Raw genomic sequence first — 15,686 nt, 5'->3', positions numbered from 1 at the left:
CCGACTTTCACCTTCAACAAATGTCCCAGGCTCAGCTCTCATACATCTGCTGGTTGGCTGGCTCGTCCAGGCTGCTGAAATATGATCATCCCACAGTTGCATTGACAGTTTTTTAGTGTAGTGGTGTGTGCGTGTGTGTGTCTGAACACATGCACGTGCTTGTAGGAGGGGTCCCACACACTCTTTTGTTTTCCCCTGAAAGCTGAGAAGAAGGAATGTCTGCCTCCCAGCTGTCCTCAGCAGCGAGGCTGATCGAGGAGAGAAGGGGGGAGCTCACTGGTTCACCTTTGCTAACATCCACCCATCTGTTACTCGGGGGCAGTGTGTGTGTGTGTGTGTGTGTGTGTGTGTGTGTGTGTGTGTGTGTGTGTGTGTGTGTGTGTGTGTGTGTGTGTGTGTGTGTGTGTGTGTGTGTGTGTGTGTTGTGTGTGTGTGTGTGTGTGTGTGTGTGTGTGTGTGTGTTGTGTGGGTAAGTTAGTTAAAGAGGGTCACACAATGGTGATAACCCCCCTCCCCTGCCCACCATGGCCTCTCATGCATATTTAACCCTTCAAATGCAAAGTTTTCTGTTGTCCTATTCGGAGGCACGCTGCTTAAATCTGTTACTGTGCCCCGTCCCTCGGCGAGCGGGGACAATAGGGTGTAATGGCAGCACACGTGGCTTTCTAAATGCATTGCAACAGCGGAGGGAGGAATGGGTGGGGAGAGTGAGGATGTTTCTGTCTGTTTAGAGACTTCCTTCACCCTGGGTGTATGCAATGTGTGTGTGGTGTGTTTGTTTCTGTGTGTTGCAGCAGCAGGAAGAGACGGGCGGATGGCTGAGTTCTGTGGAAATTCTTTTATTTTTTGGAAGCCCACAGCTGTTTGACTCATGTTTTCTGGCGAACCTCAGGTTTACTGAAGAAATGACGTTGTGGGCTTTGGAACCAGTGAAAAAAAAAAAAAAAGGACATAGGTTGACTTTTTTAGGAGTGTGTGGTGATAAAATGAGTGCCCACTGCTCTGGCTAACCCCTAACTACTCACACACACATTAACACAGATAGGATTTCAGTGAGCAACACAATCCTGCTGTTTTAAAAGGGCTGCTTGGGACACTTTCAACCTACACTAAGCATTGTGGGTAAACTGTCTGTATCTGTGTGTACTCAGGCTTTTGTATAAATGTGCCAGCCAACTCCCTCACACTGTCTCCTGGTTCTGCATCCTCCTCCTACTCCTCCCCCATCCTCCTCAGTAAGGTCCCTCCACCTGCTCCCAGAGGCCCTGGAGATGGAACAACAGCACTTTTTTGAGAAAAAAAGGGGGGTTTCATGCTTTGAGGTTTCAGCTTTGGTTTACTTTTTTATTTTTTTCTGCCCTACAGTAATGCAAGTCCACCTTTTTATTAGCTGTTTTTTTTTATTTTTTTTTAACATTTTCTTTCCCATGACCTTTGCCCTTCTTCAACAAAATCTGTTTCCGTTTTCTACTTGAGTCTGTTACAAGCTGTTGTGCGAGAGGACAGAATATGAAAGCAGAAAGTCGGAGTGCTGGTGCGTTTGTCAGTGTTACAGGATGATGACGTCTCGCTCGCTCACTGTAGAATATGACACTGCTAGTATCGCTCACCCAAGTGTCCTATGTTACGGCCCCGTGTCACCCACCCAGGTCGGCGTGAAGTGAGTTGTGTCACTTCATACTGTGGGAAGCGTCTCTTGCTGAAAGCGCATCTGTGATGTTCGTATATGTATGAAAGTACGAAAGTGAGTGCAGGAAGCTTGCTCTTATACCATACTGTAGCACATTTTACAGTTGCGCTATCACTTGCTTAATCGTTTGTAGTTTCACTAACAGTGGAACTGAAGCCAGATTAACTTGTGACACCTGAAGATTTCAAAATTGAAACTATCAAATGTTATATCTTCTATCGGACTACATAGTTTAGTCACTTTGAAGTTTAGGACATTGGAGACCACGTCAACCCAGATGTGTCATTTGCACCACCTTACAAACAACCTAACTTACTAATTCTAAAAATGTTTGAGCTGAGAAGATAAGTCAGTAAACGCATTGAAAAATATTAATCAATTCATGAAATAAATGTGCAGATGTTCTGCTTCCCTCTTTGTACCATTTTACTGTAAATTGGATGTCTTTGGGTTTTGGAAATTGTTTGATTAAACGCTTGATCCCAAAAGTAATTTTATCATTAGTGGAAGTATCCATCAGCACTAGGATTGGGTTTGAAACATGTTTTTAATGCCTGTGTCACTCATAAACTCAGTTTCCTGATTATTCGGTCCAACTAGCTAAAACTAATGCAGTCTAATCCTACCGTCCTGAAGTAAACCCGGCCTCCATAATTGCCATTTCAACTGAATGATAATGGTGAAGGCTGCAGTTTGTGGTGCTGTTGAACTGTATTGCGCTACACTGACAGTTGTTTCTGTTATTTTGTCCAGCCCATTTATACCAATTATTAACTTGATGATAAAATGTCGGCAGATGTTAAATAATAGGTCCATTACAATTTCTAGAGCCCATGATGATGTCTTCAAATGTCTTGTTTTGTCCGTCCAAAAGTCCAAACCCCAAATATATTCAGTTTGATATCATAAATCTGAAACTATTATATTAAACCAGCCTTCTACCAGTGAATCATTTCAGTTTTTTTCTACTGTACTTCCTTTGTTGCATGCCATTCCCCACTCGCCTCATCTCCCCGTTTCGTGTCCTCAACTACACTGTCAACTGTCCAATAAAGGCAAAAAATAACCTTAAAAAAAAAAAAAAAAAAAAAAAAAAAAAAGGGCTTTTGAGCAACTACTATCCACTGATGGCAGAAGTGAGTTGTGACCCCCCTCCTATTCTTACAAACCCAACCCCTCTGTGGGCCGTGCTGCGATGTACTGCACTCTAATAACAACAGCTTGGCTAAAAATCCCACGGATTAGCAGGAGAGACAGAGGAACGTGGCGAAAAACAAAAACCCCCCTCAGCCCAAAAATGACAGCAACATCATCAAAAACAACAGCGGACTTGGCGAGGGGCCAACACAGGGACAAAAACATATTTGCCAGGCCGAAGAGAGCATCATCATCCTCTCGGTCTTTAGCTTTAATCCAACACACAACTCCCCCTTTAGCGTACATTCACACACATACATGTACACACAGATTCTCCACACTACACACTGGAAAACACACCCTCTTTTATGGCCTATTGTTCTATAGAGCAGCAAAACAGCTGGCTGCAGAAGTCATCAGTATCTGATCTGCTTAAGAGCGCTCCCAGCTTGTAATAGAGGATAATTACAATTTTAATTTGCCTGAGCAAAGAGGGCTAAAAGCCTTGACTCTCCCCCCACCCACCCCCACCCGTGTTTTCCTCAATCCACCCCCCTTGCAGCTCTTAGCGGGCGAGGGCCGTTGGTAACAGATGGGGGAAAGGGAGATATTCACAGCCAGGCAGGCACTTCGGTGCAAGGCATGGGATTTTAATGCCCCCCCATAGCCTGAGGCTCCTCCGGCACAGCCTCAAGGCGCTGGATGTTGGGATTAGCGATCCGCCTCATGGGCGCTCCGTCCTGGCCCAGTCCTCCCACACTACACAAGTGTCTTCCCAACCTTTAAGCAATTAAGCTCTTTGATCAGCTTACAGTTGTGTGCTCAGGAGATTTCTAATAGTTTGACCTTTTTTATATGTCCACTTTATTTAAGTCCGTATGGCAATTGACAAATCCTAAACACTGTTCGAGTCTTCGGTGGATATTGAAAACAAACATGGGATGATCTCTGACACGTTCTTTAAACACTAATCTACTTTGCATTTCTGTCATTTTTGCCCCGCCTTTCTCTCTAGCTTTCGTAAGGCACTTGTGACTTCGTGTTTATTGATCATTATTGTTTTCTACATTTCTCGAAAACCTGTTCCCTCCAGCAAACTCTTAACATCAGACCGGTGGGAGAACAGCTTGTGTTTAACTGTGACTCATTCCCTTCCTCATAAGCACAAAACATGGCGTGCTGAAATCCACTCTGGCATTGCTTAGTGCTTTAATCAGTTGGTTTTTTTTCTTCCTCTGTGTGTTTTTCAAAGCCAATATTCAATCTGGGCTGAGAGGGCGACGGAAAAAGGAGTGACAGTAAGGTTATGAATCTTAGCCACTCCACCGTCTCTGGATACTGAACAAGCATTCATTCTTTCCTGTAACAGAGTCTCTCCGTTTAGCCCAACCCACAGTGTGGTATGTTCTGAATCTGATGGCTGCCTCCTCTTCTCATTGTTGTCGTACAGAGCCTCTCCCTCATTCACAGAAGTATTGGTCGACCTGCCACGACATGTCTCTCTTTTCCTTGTAATGATAAGAGGCCAACGCTGACGTTTCTTTTCTGCACTCTCTTCCTTTCTCCCCTCCCCCCTCTCTTTCTGCCTTTTATATCTGATGATGACTACCTTGTCCTATCAGTATTTTTCTCTCTCTTTTTAATTCTCGATTTCTTCCCCTCGCTACTTAGAAACCTCACCTTTCTCTTTCCTGCTAATTTGGAAGGGTAGTGTCATTTTTTATGTTTAATACATCTCATATTCCTGCTCTAAGCGAGACACCTCTGACTTCTTTTGACAAGTATAATCCCATGGGTATGTGATTTTAAGTGGAAATTCTTCTCTGCTCAAAGTTTAAGAAACACTTTTTACATGTCTTTATCTTTCCATATTTTGTCTTCATTTCCTTTTGTTAAGATGACATAAGACTGAGTTGTTCTATTCTCAGGGGATGTAGTATGCAAAGGAAGTCTGTGTGTTCAGTTATGCTTATCTAGTCTATATTTGGCCTGCGTGTTGTTAGTTGCTACTAAAATGCCAAATGCAGTCTAGGACGGCAACTAATGATGTTTTCAATGTTATGTTTTGTCCAACCAACAGTCTAAAACCCAAAGATATTCAGTTCCCTTACATGTATGACAAAGAAAAGCAGACATTTTCACATTTGAGAAGCTGGAATGAGTACATGTTTGGCATTTCTGTTTGGAAAATTACTCAAACTAATAATTGACTAGAAAAATTGTTGTTAAATACTTTTCTGTTGAACAAAGCATTGAGTACTTGACTAATGATACACTTCAGGACCAGTATAGTAACATAACCTAGTGACGCACTGATGTATTAATGTAATTATCTATCAGCTAATGTCAGCTAGTGTTGTTATTATTACTGCTGCCAATATTTGGCTTAATGTGAGATGGATGATGAGATGGATTTTTATTTTAAGTGTTATAGTTATTACAGTCCAATTGGCAACATGGTTATACTGGTTTAAAAGCAGTAAAGTTAAAGATACAGTATGATTAAAACCTTTAAGTTGCATTGTCCAATATGGGAGGAAACATTTCAGATATTGGGAAAAATCATACTGGTACACTGTGTTCTTCCACATACTGTAATTAAGTACCGGGCTGTGTGTGTTTTAAGGCAGGTAAAGGCTTGTAGTGGTATTTCTTAATGCTATCTAACCACTGGTACTTGTGTAAGTGCAGTAGATCCAAATTGCATTTGGAAAACTCTGACGGTGGAACTGGCTGATTCATACAGGCAGCACAAGGCTTTCCTGGCATCAGATGAGAGCCTAGTTTGTTTCATGAAAGGACAAATAGATTCAAAATAGACACTTTACTGGCTTAATGGTTCATTTAGACTGACCTGAGTTCAGTGACATCTGCGACCCGATGTCTCTGTAAGAATTAACCCTTGAGCGGGTTAAGCCTCACTGTAACTATTTCTTAACGGCAACGCAACGCAATTCCTTATAGATTTAACAACAATACAAACAATAGGGATTTGCTTGAAGCTAAAAAAAAAACTGGCCTGTCCCATTTACTATTTCTGCAACTAATGTAAAACTCTCTTTAAGTTAAATTATGTTGTATGTTCTTCCACCCTGAGCGCAGTCTCTAGGCTCTTCAACCCCACAATATTACTTTTTATCATACACTGCTAGTCTGGTCTGACTTCTGTGTTGAAGAAGCCTTTGTTTTAAAGGCCTAATATTGTAAACACATGCATGATATTTGGTATTTAAAAACACTACTCAATAGCTGTTTATATGAAAATGAATATAAGTACTTATGCACATTCCTTTATTGGGGACTCAATCATGCAGATAGGAAAGCAATTCAAAGTCAGTTAATGAATGCTGTTAACGCTCATCTGTCTTCTGCAGTTGTATTGACTGCCTCCTGCGCACCACAAAAGATCACAACAGTGGTTGTTGGCCCGCAGCCATTGTCCTAAACTGCCCCCTAAGCCGTCTTTGTCCCCTGCTGCCTCTCCTCCTCGGGTCATCAATTTATCACCTTTACCACCTCCATTAACACCATCTCCTCCTCGGAGAGCCTTTAGTCGCCCTCAAGCAGCTCTGTGAACAACTGCTCAGGTCACAGTATCAAATTACATCCTGAAATGTGGGTGTGCGGATAGTGTTTCTGCACGAGCATGAATGTGTTTTGAGTGAGGAAGATTAATGCTGCTTTAACACAAAAAACCATGCGTATGTTTTATCATATTACTAATATCGTTAATGAACCTACAGCTTGTGTTTGAGTCATGAAACCGGATTGTTTGATGTGGCTGTAATCTATCAATACAGTTGAGGCACTTTACATCTCGCAGCTAAATCATTGAACTGCAAATTGTAATATTTTGCTTTACACGGTTTATGATTTAATCCAAAAATTTGTTTCAATGACAAAGGCTATACGTTCTTTATTCTATCTTGTAATCATGTTACAGCTAGCTTGAGCTGAAATGATTAGTCGATTCATTAATTTAGTCGAGCAACAAAACATGTATCAGCTTTTTAAAGAAATGTTTTTATGTTTAAGTTATTTAAAAGAGAACAACTCTCTTGTCCCAGCTTCTTAAATGTGACTATTCTCTTTCATGATAGTTAATTAAAGTATTTTGACTGCTGGGTAATGATCATTTTTCACTACTTTTATAAATCAAACAATGACAGGATTAATCAAGAAGGTATAATAAGAACTAATAATTGGTGGTAGCCCTATAACAAAGTATCTTGTGATAGAGAAAGATCTTCAGTAGTAGTTGTAACATAACTATTAGTTTTATAGTATACCTGTAGTACGCAGTATTGGCATATCTTCCCCAGCTGAATTCAATAACACACCCTTTGGGGTCACAAAACTTAGTCCTAGGAGTGTCTTTGTTGGTGTCGAGTGTGTCTGTGTTTGAGGGTGAGTAGGCGCTCGCACATTTGAGTGTTTGCTTTTAATCTTGTGCTGTCAGTTTAGAGCGACGTTTCTTCCCGGAGATTAGAGGATGTTAGAGCCACTGCTGTGGAAATAGTCTCTCTTTGAATCTCTAAACACACACAGAGGCGAGACAAAGTGGCTGTTTGCGATGTTGGTGTGTTTATTTATGTCAAGCAAGCGATAAGGCCCTGCAATAGACCATGGCTAATGTGATTTTTATAAATACTCAGACCAAGGATTAAATAATGAGCCATGTGGTCATTAGTGTTGATGGTGTTATTAATGTTCTTTATTGTGGGGATGTTTTAATGTACTTATGTCTGGGCCTTGTTACTTAGAGAAATTACTGTGCATGGATTTGATAAACCAGATAAGATGTACTGATAAATCCTACTATGAAGGACTTATTGTATTACTGAAGATGTAATGGCTCATGTGTTTTTTAAGTGTTCAAACTTAGACCTTGGTTACACTTTTCTTTTCAGTGCGAATATAGTCATCTGATCATGCCAGGACGCATTAGCGGTCAAGACCGTATGCTCCAAGATCGGTTCTTTCTCGCATTGAGATCCGATTAGCCAGACCACATGCCGAGGTGGCTTTGCTCGCATTGAGTTCGGACCTCAATGAGGTAGGGACAGCAAATGAGCACAATCCGGACAATTTATCAAACATAGGGCTCCATCAACTCCTCCCTTCACGGGAGTTCCCTTTCCCTAGAGGGAGCAAAGGGAAGACGGGAGGAAACTGGGGCTGGAGCACAGCTGAGTCTTGTTAAATTACTGCTGATTAAATCCCAGCAGTCCCTGATTTTGCTGCTTCAAAATAAAAGCTTGTAAATAACAAAATGGCGGAGGACTTTAATTTATAGAAAAATGTGTTTATCACCGTTTTATCAGCTTTTCTTCAATAAAACAAGTCTTTTAATACAGCAGGGAGGAAGAGAAAGACCAAGAATCTATAAGAATCTTAATATGTTTAGCCGCTGATTTACAGACCTTTTTTGAGCACAACATCTATCCGATCACTATCATATATGCTGTTTGCATTGAGGTGTCAAGAGGTGACAAATGCCGACACAGCTGAGTTCCAATCTGGCGCATCCGATCTCAAAAAGTCGCATTGAAAAGGCAAATGTAACCGCAGTCTGATTATTGGAAACATTTCCACTGAAGCCAAGCCCAAAGTCTTGCATAACCGCTTCACAGATGATCCAGATCAGTTGTAATAAAATCGGCATGTCTGTTCACCATTCTTTAAGATCAGTAATACTCAAAGTAAAGTAAAGTAAAGCTGGCGTGCCTCAGTTTACACAGGTGTTACAATGTTATGTCAGACCTGCTGGATTTAGATGTTCTGCTCTCGCCAGATTGCAGCGTCCAATGTGTGTGTATATTAACGTCAGTGTGTGTGGAGAGTGTTTGGAGCTGTGGGAGTGCAGCACACATTCATATAATTTACTCTCGTACTAAGAAGAAACACACACTCAGACACAAGAAGCTGGCGTGACACTGCAACATCATAGATGGAGCGTGGGAAGGTGGATCAAAGCACAATTATCTTTAGGTCCTCTGCCTCATCCTGTCTTTATTGGCTGGCTTAGAGCCTCAAGTCTGTCATTAGAGCCAAGTAAATGAGTCACGCTGAAGATTTTGTCCCAACCGCTGGACAAATAGTCCCAGTGCTTGCCTGGGATGAAGACACTTTAATGAGCGGGAGATAATGGAGAGAAATTGGATCTATATGTAGCTCCTTGTGACATTTCAATCCGATGTGGGAACTTCTCTGTACTGCAAAGCATGGCTGTCTCCACCTAACGTGATATGCTGCTTCTCTCTTGCCTGTGTAAAATGCAGCCTAGTTTCAAGTAACAATACCTCTAAGTTTTAATTATCAGCTCAACCTGTCCACTTGACAGAGTTTCCCTGTGAAAAGTTGTTTGACCCGGTGGCAGCTGAGAGACCAGCAGACAGTTTATGTCATCATAATGCGAGAACAGCACCACTTTTTTTTTTATGATACTGAAATCATCAAAGTTGTCTTTTTAGACTGTGATGGAGCCTGTCATAGCGAGCTACATTAAATAAATTAAATAAAGTAAATGCTCTGATTATTTGACTTAATGTTGGTGAATTATTCGTCTTGGCCACATCTGAGACAAACTGTCCTTGTTCCCCCAGCAGGCCTGTAATACATTTAAATCCCTGCATAAATAGTTTAATATCCTGTCTACAGGCAGTGTTTAACGCTTCTTAGTTTACTTCCATGCTTTCATAATTACCTTGTTACTTCACATAATTACTATATGGTTCAGGATCCCAATTTGTCTGCTTGCCTCAAGCTGGTAGACGATCATAAGTCCAGCCTAGAGCCAGAGCTTCTTGTCTTGCTTTCGTCTGTTCAAAAATCTACAGGTCTTCTATCAGCCGACTAATTCTTATTCTCCTCACTTGTTTCTGTGTCCTATTTAGGTTGTGCGCGGCCCCCCGGCGTGCAGCACGGAGACCTGCTGAACCAGACGGAAGCTAACCGCGGCTCTTTTCCCCCGGGCACCCTGCTGACTTATGGCTGCGAGCCTGGCTACACCGCAGATGGAACCACCACCATTGTTTGTACCAGCTCCGGAGCCTGGTCCCATCAACCTCCACGCTGTATCAGAAGCAGCGGTAAGCAATTCTCAAAAATACATACATGAAACAAAGCTCACAAGAACATCATTTTGTTTTTTATAAAATATAAAGCAGTGTATGGTCTGTATTGCAACTTTTTAAATGGTAATTTTTTGCTAAATATGCTCACATGCAGGCCTAATTTGTCTGTCTATAGAAAACCTTTATTATAAGTGGAATAATTCATTTGCATTGATTTTTTTTTTTTTTTTTGCTACCAAAACATTTCATGGTACATTGAATAATGAACTTTCAAAAAAAAAATTCTCACTTCCTCAAAAGACACCTTTATTAATGTCTGAGGTTTTGCATGTGTGCTTAACACACATCCTGCATGAAAACTGAAATTTCCCATCAGTTTAATGTCACATAGTGTCATTACACCAAAAGTGAGGATTGACCTTGAGATCCAGCAGGGAACCCTGGGAAATTTCACCCAATATGAGCTTTTAAACCGCAGAAATCAAAACCTGACCACAGGTAGAAATAACGGCAGGCACATTTTAAGTACACAACAACAGCCACGTTATTAAAATCTCTACTGCCTCTCTCTCTCTTCTCAGTGTGTTCGCCACCCACTGAGCCGGAAAACGGGGGCTACCGCTGTCACCCGTCTCCCTGCCACCGCCTCAGCCAGAAGACGGTCATCGAGTACTTCTGTGACGAGGGATACGCTCTAAAGGGAGACTACAAGTTCCTCACCTGCCAGAACGGCGAGTGGGACAGTCCCATGCAGATTAGCTGCCGACTCACACAAGGTCTGTCACCTCAGCTAACTGTTACCTATAATGTATAATATCTTTGTGCACACACACACAAACACACAGCTTCATGCAGGAAATGCAAATTGTGAACCACATTTTCACTTCTTCTCTGTTCTTTTTTTTGTGTTCGCCAGACAAGGAGCCAAGCTCTCCGCTGGGTATTCCTGCTCTGTCCATTGTGGCGTCCACAGCCAGTTCTGTGGCACTCATCCTGCTGTTAGTGGTGCTGTTTGTTCTTGTACAGCCAAAACTAAAATCCTTCCATCACAACAGGTAACATTACTGTGTTCTCACCACAAATGTATACCAAACGTTACCATATCTTCATTTGCCTCAAAGTTTTATTAGAATTCTTAAATGAATTGATAATCACTTGGTATAATAACTGTTCACCAGAGAGAACAGTGCCGACCCATTTGGTCACTTGCCAGCAGTTGTTGGTGCTCCTGTTTACGAGTAAAAACTCCTACATTTCATTATTCCAGTTGCTTTGGCTTATCAGTTCTGTCCTGTCAATTTCCCCACTGTGGGACCAATAAAGGATTATCTTATCTTATCTTATCATCTTGTTTGAGACCAAATTCCCCCATGTTTTTTGTCACAAATTGATTGCCCCATTTGACCCTGAGCATCAACCCTTTGCTTTGTGTGTTTAATACTTTCCCATTTGCTTAACTGAAGAGGGTGAACATGGTGATTTTTTTATTTTTTTTTTTTTTTACAACCTGTTTGTTGCCAGCTTTATATGTATTTGCTCATGAGGAACACTGCCCTTTTATACATCTGGTGCGGTAAAACCACCTCCCAGTTTGTGACAGTGATACAGCAGATTTACATTTACATTCCTTCTGTGAACACACCTACTGTTCAGTTTTGGTTGAAACTAATTACGTTAACAAAGTTGTCCACATAAGACCTGACAACTAGTTTTACAAGTTGGCATTTCTTAAATACTTGAGAAATAAAAGTAAGAGTACAAAGTAGATAAATGCCTCTGTGGTAAAAAAAAGGCCACAACGATTTGATCTATTGGCACTCTGGTCGATTGTGTTGTGGGCCTGAGAGCTTACTGCAGCCTGCTATAAAGGGATTGTACAGTCAACGCTATCGTGATCCACCTTGTTCACACTCGTCCTTCTGTCCGTCTCACTCTTTCTCCGTCTCTCTCCGACCATCAGGAGGGAGCAGGGAGTCTCGGGCCAGTCCAGCTCCATCATGGTTGAGGGCGTCCAGGTGGCCCTGCCCTCCTACGAAGAGGCTGTGTATGGAAGCGGAGGACCCTGCAGTGCTTCTGGGGACTCTCCTTCTCCGCCTCCTCCTCCGGCTCCTCCAGAGACTCGAGTCCCGATCGTGCTCTCTGAGGGTCTTCCTCAGGGAGCCACGGGAGGCCAAGGCGCCGGCAGAACACGCCCCAACAGAGACTTAGACTTCTGTCTCCCATCCACGTCCTCATCATCCTTCTCCTCCCGCCGTCATGCAGAGACGGTGCTGGTTCATCAGGCACCCTCTTCCTCCTCCTCTTCATCATCATGGGCCAGAGAGCACCCTGGGGGTGCATGTGCAGGCCCCCTACCTCTCCGCAGAGACTCTGAGAGTAGCGACCAGCACAGTCTGCTCTCTGTCGCCTCTGCAGATGACTTTTCTGATGGTAAGAGAAAACAGTTATTTCCCACATTTGCCTTATAAAAAAAGAGCCCCAACGAACACCATTTTGGTTGTGATCCTTAAAGATAATTATAACCATGGTATGTTCTAAACAGAACAGTGAAAAATTCAAAATAATTTACAAAAAGGTTAAATAAATGGTCGACATATAAAATATGCAGTGGACACACGTCTGCAGATTTAATCATTTAGCTCCAATAAGAAGACACGCCGAAGTCCTTCACACGCAACTTTTAACTCATTTGCAAAGAGCTAGTGAAGGAACATGTCAAGAGTAGTTTCATTGGTTGACATAATCAATACTTTTTAATTGAAATGTCAGTCCATTTTCAATGTTATTTATTTTATAGACTCGGGTATTGCTCAGGACATTCAGTAAAAACTCAACAGACGGTTTAATTAAAAGCTTACACTCACTCTATTAGATTAAGCTTATAATTAATAATAAAGCAGTGACGAGGCGATGACGTCGATAACCTAAATATGAAATCTTGTTACGCAGAATTGATTTTGGCGATGTAATGGGTGACATGACTGTGTGTCGGGTCAACAGCTGACTCTAGAGCCACGTCTCTATTCTGATATGTATGTTCTGTTCCCCTGCAGATATTCCCCTGCTAAAGGAAGCATGAAGCCTCCCAGCCTGCCATCAGCATCAGCGGCGGAGGCCTGATTTCTCTATCTCTCGCTGCTGACCAGGACTGACTGAGGCTGTTAACTTCCCCCGATTCCCCTCAGCAACCAGCTGAGGAAAAGACTAGAACTATTTCCCCATGCAATCTCTTCCGCCATTACTACCCATGCAGAGCAAAGCCAACAACCAATACTCGCAAAGATGGAGCACCACTGGACCCAGCGACTGGATCAAAAGACAAAGATAATCCAGATAAATAAAGTGGTGCCAGCTCAAAACCTGTAGATCAAATCTTTATGTACAACATACATACTGAGTCAAGGTTGTGTACTTTAGGCTATGTTTGAACCATACGCTCACCTCCTCCCAGGTGTAGTTCTCTATAAAAACAAAGCTCACGGAGGCTTCATCGGAAAAGGTTATAGCAATCGAGACGCGTCGACTCTGTCTGGGATTACTGCAGATAAAAAAATAAATTAAAAAAACGTGATGTACGCTGCGGCGCTCAGATTCGTCTTCCCGATGTACTTGAAAAGTTGTGAGTGACGGCTGGGTTTTTTTGCAGCCCGCTTTGTGAATGCTGCATGTTGTTTTGAGTTATGCTGTCACAGCACGGTGGCACTCTGAATGAAGCATGAAGCCTCTTCTGGCTCTCTATCTCTCTCTGGCTCTCTGAGTATCAGGGCGGCGTCTAGCATATGGATTAGTGGAATTGAGAACCACTTCATAAGAGCTAAAAGCAGGGTGCAGCGTTTTCACGAAGTACCATATCACAACTATAAAAAGACCCTCTGCTTTCTTTTCTGTTGCCAGCTGCACCCACTATCTGGAAGGTGCTCCTTCTGTCGCATGAGTGGGATTGAATGGTGTTTTGGATCCAGGACTGTGCTGTACATCTTACTTGTATAAGGAGGAGGAGACATCATTTCACATTTTTGTCTGAAAGCTGAGGACAGGGTCGTCTTTCAATGTGGTGATTGGGCACATGACTAAACTTTAGGGTTGTTTGTGTCTAGTTTTCCTCCCTGTATTTATTGGTGTGTGGCTCAGTTTGCTTTGAGATGCTGAATCTTTGTGTTTGTGAGTGGGAGTGTGTGTGTGTGTGTGTGTGTGTGTGTGTGTGTGTGTGTGTGTGTGTGTGTGCGTGTGTGTGTGTTGCAGCCTAGCAGGAGAGGACATGTCCTCATATGGTAGGACTCAAAACAGCCATTTCCTGATATGCTTTTATTCAGATCAGAGACTTGGCTTCACAATGTACCCGTCTTTCACCAGAGGAAAATATCCCTCCCAGCATTGAATAAGTCACATGAACAAACCAGAGTCACTTCAGGCAACGAGTCCACTACACAATGTGTGTATTATTCATCCACGCTCAAGCTAGAATATTTATCATTTTCTGCTGAATGGCTGGAAAACACAAATCCCCTCAGAGGATCTGGCTCTCGCCCACTTTCACACTGAACCGAAGACTCTCCACTGTAGTGCATTATTGACACAACTGCAACTGGTTGCAGTGAAATGCTAAAGTTTGGTTATAAAGCAGCCCCCCCCACCCCACACAAACACACTCACCCTCCTAAAGCCAAGTGCAGATTTATGAGAGAATCATCGTATGTTGTCTGAAATCAACCTCTGTTTTCATCGCCAGTAGAAAAGCTTTGGTGGATGAGCTGGTAACCCTGGAAACAGCATGACTCCGAAGGATCCCGAGAATTACTTTTTCAAGCTTCAGAAAAAAACAAAAACAGAACAACTTTTGAATTTTAATTCTGGTTTTATTTGGCGTTTGCGGCTGTCGGTCATCGTCAACGGCTACATTAATAATGCAAACAGAATGTTGCCTTAGACTTGTACATTTTCTTTTCTTTTTTTTTTTGTATAATCTTAAGCCTCCTCGTTGGTTGCTTTACAATATTGCAATGGATTTGGTTTTCCCAATGGCCTTACTCTGTTCTTTTCTATTCTATGCATAAAACTGTCTTTGTGTATTTATCAGTTTACTTGTTGTGGACACGACTGAAAGAATGTCCATTCTTCTCTTTCCTCCCCTGGCTTTTTACAGCTACTGATGATTATAAACCTATAAGCACCTATATTTCACTATTCTTTTGCTTCTCCTTTGCTACAAGGCATCACAATATTATGGGATTGAAAAGAAGAAAAAACTGAAATTAACTTTGCATTCAGAAGCACTGTTGTACGGTGTCGCGTCCCTGAAAACTACAGGTTAAAAAAGTACACATCTTGATTCTTGGTTTCAAATGCTCTCGGCTTTGATTTTTTTTTCCTCTGTACATGGCAGTGGGTGTGAAGATAGTAATTTAATATTTGTATAAAGTTTAATTTAATTTTACAGTGTGTGTATATAACTTTCTAATTAAAGCTTTCTTTTGAATGTGGAAGATGAGGTGTCATTCTTTAAGCCAATTACAGGCTGTTGACCTGTAATTTTAAGAAAATGTGTATCTAACTGACATAAAGTGCACATTTTCAGACTGAAAATGAGATCAGATGCAAAGACATTTCCAGGATCTATCATCCGTGGTTTCCTTTGGATTAGATCCTGGAAGATTTGAACCTTTGCGCATGGAAATCCTTCTTCTGTTCAATGTCAGCTAAAATGAATACGCTCGGCTATTTCCTGGCACTGTACAACCAGTAATCAATGTAATATCTCTAAAGCTATTCCTGGTGTGCCTTTA

General features: G+C 42.0%; 1 protein-coding gene across 1 annotated transcript in view; it reads left to right on the top strand.

Annotated features, from left to right (window-relative positions):
- Positions 1-15,386, top strand: part of susd6 (sushi domain containing 6) — a 31,139-nt gene extending 15,753 nt beyond the window's left edge. The window contains exons 3-7 of the mRNA XM_054617960.1: positions 9,724-9,918; positions 10,485-10,679; positions 10,820-10,958; positions 11,864-12,333; positions 12,957-15,386. Of these exons, the coding sequence (XP_054473935.1) occupies positions 9,724-9,918; positions 10,485-10,679; positions 10,820-10,958; positions 11,864-12,333; positions 12,957-12,982 (1,025 nt within the window). The 3' untranslated portion in view covers positions 12,983-15,386. The remainder of the gene's footprint in view (positions 1-9,723; positions 9,919-10,484; positions 10,680-10,819; positions 10,959-11,863; positions 12,334-12,956) is intronic.
- Positions 15,387-15,686: the final 300 nt, after the last annotated feature.

The sequence above is a fragment of the Anoplopoma fimbria genome, chromosome 18, assembly GCF_027596085.1.
Source record: "Anoplopoma fimbria isolate UVic2021 breed Golden Eagle Sablefish chromosome 18, Afim_UVic_2022, whole genome shotgun sequence".
NCBI lineage: Eukaryota > Metazoa > Chordata > Actinopteri > Perciformes > Anoplopomatidae > Anoplopoma > Anoplopoma fimbria.
Note: the sequence above shows the minus strand (reverse complement) of the source record. Positions and strands in the feature narration are given on the sequence as shown.